The 7,929-nt window shown below is 39.7% G+C and overlaps 1 protein-coding gene across 1 annotated transcript in view; it reads left to right on the top strand.

Moving 5' to 3' along the window:
* Positions 1–7,929, top strand: part of LOC107590477 (podocan-like) — a 33,504-nt gene that overhangs the window by 14,797 nt on the left and 10,778 nt on the right. Inside the window, exons 5-6 of the mRNA XM_016279231.1 lie at positions 6,969–7,078; positions 7,159–7,315. Of these exons, the coding sequence (XP_016134717.1) occupies positions 6,969–7,078; positions 7,159–7,315 (267 nt within the window). The remainder of the gene's footprint in view (positions 1–6,968; positions 7,079–7,158; positions 7,316–7,929) is intronic.

The following is a 7,929-nucleotide window of genomic DNA, read 5'->3' as shown; positions in this document are numbered from 1 at the left end:
TACCAGCCGTTTTTGTAGACATTAAACTGCCAGAATTTTAAAAGACGATATCTCCGTTTGCATTGAACTTTCAGATTTGTAACTTTGCAGATATTGTTTATGCTCAAACAGCAACATTAGACACTAACTAACGTTAAAAAATTGAAATCGCAATGAACCACCCCTTTAAGGAGGCTCACAAGGTCCCCTTCCTCAACACTCTGGTCTCCCCTAAAGGGCTGTTTGGACCCGCCGTCAAGGGATTTGCAGAGCGTTTTACAGCAGCACAGAAGAAACTGTTGCGAATACTGGGCCCATTCCAAAAGTGCCTTCACAAACATCCGCTGTTATAGCGAGAAAAATAAACACCAAACATTTTCAAAAAGAGAGCAAATTTCCTCTTACAGTTATCACGAGTGTCAAGTCCCCGCATGGCGACTCACCACCCAAACTAATCCAACCCCTCACCACACAGGCCGAGGCCTGGCAGGCCATCCCCGGATTATCAGACTGGGTTATAAAACAAGGTTACTCACTCCAGTTCGCTCAAAGACCCCTGCGGTTCCGCGGCGTGGTCTCCACCTCACCGCAGAGCAAGAACACTCACGTCTTGCGATCTGAGGTGAAGAATTTACTGGCAAAAGGAGCTGTTGAGACTGTTCCGCCAGCTCAGAGCGAGTCAGGCTTCTACAGCCGTTACTTCCTCGTCCCCAAAAAGGATGGCGGCCTCCGGCCCATCCTCGATCTCAGACACCTGAACCGTGCCCTCATGAAACGGCGGTTCAGAATGACTACCCTGAAGCAGATCCTCTCGCAAATACGTCAAGGGGACTGGTTCTTTTCTCTGGATCTGAAAGATGCTTACTTTCACATTCAGGTAACCCCCCATCACAGATGATTCTTGAGATTCGCCTTCCAGGGAGTGGCATATCAGTACATGGTCCTGCCCTTCAGACTGTCCCTGGCTCCCCGCACTTTTACGAAGTGCATGGACGCGCGGCCCTCGCCGTCCACTTTCACCAGGTTCTATAACTTGGAAGTTCCGGCCTTGCAGGCTCGGATTCTATCTGCTTAAATGGATACGCACCTGCGTAAGGCGGTCTATTTCTTCAGGCATTGCCTGTTTTTTCAGGTACGCTTTAGGCCCTTTCAGTAGTGCTGAGGCTGTACAAAACCATTGGAACAATTATCCAAGGCCGGGCTGACCTCAGTGCAACCTCTTGACCTCTTGCCTCCCGCAGGGCTCACCCTGTGTATAATTGGTCCCTCAAAGCCTTTTATGCTCAAGGCAAGTTCATGTTAGTCGTTCCTCTTTCATGACACGGTGGGATTGTATTGGTTCCCCATAAGCGTCTAGCGATGCAGTATGAGTGAAGTATCGAAAGGGAACGTACTCGGTTACTTACGTAACCTCGATTCCCTGAGATACGGGAGTGAGGACTGGGTTCCTTGCCGTGCCATGACGCTGCACACAGTGTCGTTGAATTTACCTGAGATCCTATAGTGAAATGCCCACTTATATAACCAGATGGCCCCGCCCATTCTGGCGGGCTCTGGCGGGCTTCGTCGCCATAGGTTTGTTTTTTATTTACTGCACGAACCAATGGCCGTTACACGTGATTGTAAAGGCTTCAGTCCTCGGAGAAAAAGGAGTTTTTCCCTATAAGTGTCTAGCGGCGCAGTACTCTTTCCTGTTTCTCAGGGAACCGAGGTTACGTAAGTAACCAAGTACGTTTTTATAACTTAATAGGAACATTAGTAAATTGTTCCTAAAACATATTTTGTTAGATGGGTATATGGTTGTTAGCATGGTAGTTTGGTCTGTAGAGTGTGGTTTAGTGAGATTTTCACCTGTTTTATGGTCTAGCTGGTGAAAATGGTGCTTCTGATCACTTAGTATGCATATAATTAGAACAATCATTCACATGATCTGGAACACATATGGGACGGCTTAAATTGCAATGTTTTAACATATTGTTCGTAGTGAATTAAAAACAAAACCTGTGTTTCTATTCATCATGTAATCAGACTGTGGTGTGATTTAATTGCGACATTTTTGCACACACTTTTCATAACAAAAAAAAAAATGAATGAGTTCTTTCGACAAATAAATCCTCTAAATGTTGAGTTTCATTTAAAGGCCAGGGGTTTCGATCATGGCCCCTGAGAGTGATGCACTAACATTGGTTTTCCAAGACTGAAGCCTTTCCCAGCTCTGTTTAACACTGACTGGAGGGACCTGGAGTTTGCTGTTTATGTTGGTCATGAGAGAGTCAGTTGTGTTCTGTTATTGGCAGCCAGTTTGGCACTGTTCAGCTCCTCTCAATCCCTCATTCCGTTAGTGCTGTGGACTGTTCTTATGCCAGCTGGTAACAGCGATGGCAAGGCTTTAACACACACACATGCCAGCTTTCCCCGTTAATCACCCAGCAGTGCACGCCAGGCCATGCGAGCAAAAGCAGTCCCAGCGACCTCCAGAGTGTTCGCTGGACAGATTTGTTGCTGATGGACTTAAAAAAGGATAACGGCAAGAGAAAGAGATCCTACTGAGATTTTATCTGACACTGGCCCATGTAATCTCACCATCCTGCTGGAAAAGCAAGACAAAAACTCACCAATGAAAGCCAAAGCAAACAGCAGAAACGTATGAACGTCGAACATGCATTCTTGCCGTACTGAATCAGTGAATTTGGCCAAGTTTGCTAACTTTGTAGCTTAAAATACATGCAAGATATTCCAACTTGTTTGAGGCATTTAAAAGCATCAATAGAACTGTATTCATTGTCCATGAAATTTTCTATACTTTTTACTTCTGTTCATGGGTTCTGACCATGATGTCTACATAGCCTACATTTCCACCAGTTTTTGTTGTTGTTGTTTTCTGTACAGCCATTCAGGAACACTACCACCCCCGTCTGTTAAAGGAAAAGTTCACCCAAAATTAAAATTGGCTTAAAATGTACTCTTCCTCAGGCCATCCAAGATATACGTAGATGAGTTTGTTTCTTCATCAGAAGAGATTTGGAAAATTGTAGCATTCCATCACTTGCTCACCAGTGGATCCTCTGCAGTGAATGGGTGCTGTCAGAATGAGAGTCTAAACAGCTGATAAAACATCACAATAATCCACAAGTAATCCAAACCACTCCAGTCCAGCAGTTAATGTATTGTGAAGTGAAAAGCTGTGCATTTGTAAGAAACCAATCCATAACTTCAAACTGTTGCCATAATCCATAATATTGCTTTATCCAGTGAAAAAGTTCATCCCCTGTTGTCCTCTCACATCAAAATCCACCAACATGTTTGTTTTGGACTATTTTCACTTATAGGGCCCTATTTTAACGATCTAAGCGCATAGTCTAAAGCACACGGCGCAGGTGCACTCAGGACGTGTCCGAATCCACTTTTGCTAGTTTAATGACGGGAAAACGGTCGGCGCGCCCGGGCGCATGGTCTAAACGGGTTGTCCCTATTCTCTTAATGACTAATGCGCTCTTTAAATAACAAAGCAAAACTATTGCGCCAGACTTTAGACCAGGTTTGAGTTGGTCTATGGCGCAGTCTATTTTCAGTTTCTCAAAATAGCAACGCGCCAACAATGTGCCTGAACACACCTATTTTTTAGACCAGCACGCTCATGGGCGCACAAATGGGCGCAAATGCATTTGCTATTTAAACAACGCGGCGCAGGACAGGAAAATTACAACTGTGTTGGGCTGAAACTAGCAAAAACACTTGCACCGGGTGTATGATACAGCCCATAAAGTTACTTGATCTGTGCATATTTCTTGATTCAGACAAGAGGATTTTTTCACTGGAGAAAGCTATATTATGGATTATTGTGGACTCCCATTTTAACCTGAAGTAATGGTTTAAAGTTAAAAATGCCTAAATCTAGGTTGTAGGTTTGATTTTGACATTGGTGGGGACAAAACAGCAGACAACACCCCTCCCCCATCCAACTACCCCAATCTGAAGTTTTCATCTAAAGTTTATTGCTATTGTTGCCAACATACATTTAGCATATTCATCAAATAGTCATAATTTACTTGAACTTCTCAGGTAATATCAATGGCATATTTTAGTGTGGTCAAAATTACAACAACAGTGGTTATAAAAAAATAAAAAAATAAAAAGTTATTTAGTTAGTTAGTTAATTATAGTGACCCTATACTTGCATTGCATAATTTGCCTAGCTAGAGCTGTCTGCGTTTACATACTTTTGTGAACTTTTGTCCCTCAAATATTTCAGAATCTTGAATCACATAATTAAAGCTCATTACTTAAAATAGTTTAATGGCCACATATGACAGATGCACCTATAAAGTAACTGTAGCATGTCGCATATCTTCTTTCACCTCTCTGCTCATATAATGTCTCTTTTCAATCTGTTCATTTCACACTGTTCTGCTCAGAAGGATCTCTGGATGGCCTCTTCATTCTCGCTGGAGGCCTTGGTCGCAGCGCTAAGAGGGAAAGTCACAGAACAACACACAGTTCAGCTCTTTTAGCGGCTCTGGGTCATGACTACCTTGAGCTCTAAATTGAATCTTTATTTTGCACACAGAACTGTAACATAAATCTAATGTTTTAATTGAACATAAAATATTTCTCCTTGAAGAATGTTAGACAATGGAAATCCAGGGTCAGTGCAATGTTGTGGATGATTTTTTCTTTGTGGTGCCTTGGTAAAATACTAGTTACTTTTTTATTTATTTATTTTAAAATAAAAACACTATGTTGAAACAAAACAAACAAAAAATAATAATAATTAGTGTCACATAGGGTAATCAGTATTTCAAGATATTACTATATTTTACCTCATTATGCTGTATTGATATCCTTTTTGTGAATATTTGTTTGTTGGTTTCTTTAATATTTTGTGGTGGAAAAGTTCCAATGAAGATGGAGCTTTGAATTAGTATTATTTTTTTTAAAGAAATTAATACTTTTATTCAGCAAGGATGCATTAAATGGATAAAAAATGACAGTAAATGCATGTATAACATTTCAAAATATTTCAAACAAATGCTATTCTTTCTGAATGTTGAACATTCTATTCATAAAAAAATATTATATCATGGTTTCTACAAAAATATAAAACAGCACAACTGATTTCAACATTGATAATAATCAGGAATGTTTCTTGAACAGCAAATCGGCGTATTAGAATGATTTCTGAAGATCATGTGACACTGGAGACATGATGCTGAAAATTCAGCTTTGCATCACAGGAATTAATTATATTTTACAGTATATTTAAATAGAAAACAGCCATTTTAAACTGCAAAAATATTTCACAATAATACTGTTTTTACTGTATTTTTATTTAAAAAATGCACCTTTGGTGAGGAGAAGATACTTTAAAAAAAAAACATAAAAAATTGACCAACTCTAGCTTTGCTACTTCAGATCCCTTTTTTCTCACATAAAAAAATTATTTCAACTTGAATCAATCCTTCATGTCCATTCATTTATTTATTCAGTAACGATCCATGTAAGTAATTGTAGTAAATCAGTTCAAAAGGGAAATATTTATGACTAATTATAACTGGTTATGATTAATAATAAATATTTAGATTAGATCTTAGAATTAACTGTAGCAGAATCAATATTATAATTATTTGATCTGTCCGTCCACCGAGCAGACAATATAATCATTTATCAATTCAAGGAAAGATTATTTTCCTGGCCAAGGAAGAATAACTGTCCTTCTTTATGCAGTGCTAGCAGTAATTTAGCATATGTAGCAAGGGTTCAAAACATTCATTGACTTCGAATTGTGAGCAGCAAACAGAGGCAATCGACTGTGAATATAAGGGATTTAATAAATGAAACTATATCTAACATATAACTAACTAAGCAAAACACATATATACAGAATGAAACAAAGTAAGGAAAAGAGAGAGGAAAGTAAAAGAATGGCCGTATTTCACATCAATTAACCACAACCTATGAAAATCATTAAAGAATAAAAAATCACCTTAAAAGGGGCTGAAACTTAAACACGCATCTAAATAATTGTAAACGGTTACTTGCATTGGCTTCGATTGCTGAACAAGAGTCCTGATGCGGTAGACAACGGAGGTCTTTGATGAGTTCGTTAGGAGTGAGCTGGAAGTTTACTTCTGGTTCTTCTGAAGATAGGAAAAGTCCACAGCGAATCGAAGTTACTTGAAGATAAAAAACTGCTGGAAAATCAAAACTCAAGAGGAGAGTTTTGAGAAGTCTTAGTGTCATCTCAAAAGAAAAGGGGTTTTCTGAGCAAAGATCATTTAGAGCTAATCACTTTTGAGGGTTCCTATTCACCCCCGACTTTGGGTGGACTAGCCAATACCAGGCGTGAATTCTTGAGTGGGAGAAGTTTCCTTTGTCTCCCTTTATGGTCCATTTGCATGTTTTATGGCCGGTCTGGAATTGGTGCAGTTTTAACCCAAAATATAGTACAAATCGTAGATAATATTGATACCAAGAAAGAAACTAAATACAAATAAAGAGTGGTAACTCAGCTAATCTAATAGGGAAACGTACAAACAACACATGCAATATACCAGATATATTTGTAACTGATTAATTATTGTCTAAATAGAGTAAAGGTCTTTACGTGTGTGTTTGTGTGTGTGTGTTATCTGAGCCTGTTGTAGTTTGCTTGGTAAGCCAGGCCCATCGGTGCCTGGCATCGGGGTCATTTACATCTCTTTGGAAAGTGTTTGAAATCAGATGGGAAGATGATAGTGGGGGACTGCTTAGCATCTCCTTGATAGCGAGGAACCATTTGGCAATTTAGCCCCCATATAAATGTATAGTCTGTGACCAGGACTGTAATTTATATGCAAATGTCAAAGGCTAAAAAGGGGCCTCTTAAGTCATAAACCCCAAAGACCATGCATGATTCTATGCAGACGCTACATAATCCATTCCACTACATTGTGTTCATTTTGCCATAATGATCGACTTGTTTCGTCATTGTCCGTTAAACTTGTTCGCAGCTCACAGCAGCTCCTAAACACCTCCCTCCCTCTTTGGTCAGCGCTGATTTCGCTGCTAACCAGCTCACTAAAATCTACCCCAACACGTTTGGCCAGAAGCCTGCTCTGAAGTAAGCCCAAAGCGCTCTTTCGACATGGTTTATGTGTTGCTTCGTGACTCCATGTTAATGGACTGTGTGCTGTGCTTCAGGTCAGTGTATCTCCATAACAACAAGCTAACAGATGCCGGTCTGCCAGAGAACATGTTTAATGGATCAGACAACCTCGAGATCCTCATTATGTCCAGTAATTTCCTCCGTTATGTCCCTAAGGGTCTGCCCACCGCCCTCTTCCGCCTACACCTGAAGGTAAGACCACTGTGAGGGTCATTAAATGATGAAAAAATTAAAGTTCAGTCATCATGTACTCAGTTTCATGCAGTGGTGGAAAGAGTACTGAAAAAATATATTCAAGTAAAAGTACCATTACCTTCCAAAAAATGTAGTGTGAGTAGAGTAAAAGTACTTGTCCAAAAAACTACTTGAGTAAGAGTAAAAGAGTAGCCTATTTAAAAGTATTCATGAGTATTGAGTAGTGAGTACTGAGCTGTGGATTCTACCCCCTCATAATAAACGCTGTACACCGCAATTTATAGATTTTAAAAACGTTGTACATTCTGTAATTCAGATTATCTTGTTTGTCATAAAGAATGAAGAATATCTTAAAAAGTGAAGTGACATGTGGCCAAGTATGGTGACCCATACTCGGAATTAGTGCTCTGCATTTACCCATCCAAAGTGCACACACACAGCAGTGAACACACACAAACCGTGAACACACACCCGGAGCAGTTTCATCCGATCTTTCATCCAGCAGTTTTAATTTTAACTGCCAAACAGTATTCAGTTGAAGAAAAGATGAAAGTTATTCTCAGTACAATCATCCCCATTTAAATCATAAAGTTTGAAAAAATAGATTTAAA

This window comes from Sinocyclocheilus grahami, unplaced genomic scaffold (assembly GCF_001515645.1).
Source record: "Sinocyclocheilus grahami isolate Dianchi unplaced genomic scaffold, SAMN03320097.WGS_v1.1 scaffold128.1, whole genome shotgun sequence".
NCBI lineage: Eukaryota > Metazoa > Chordata > Actinopteri > Cypriniformes > Cyprinidae > Sinocyclocheilus > Sinocyclocheilus grahami.
Note: the sequence above shows the minus strand (reverse complement) of the source record. Positions and strands in the feature narration are given on the sequence as shown.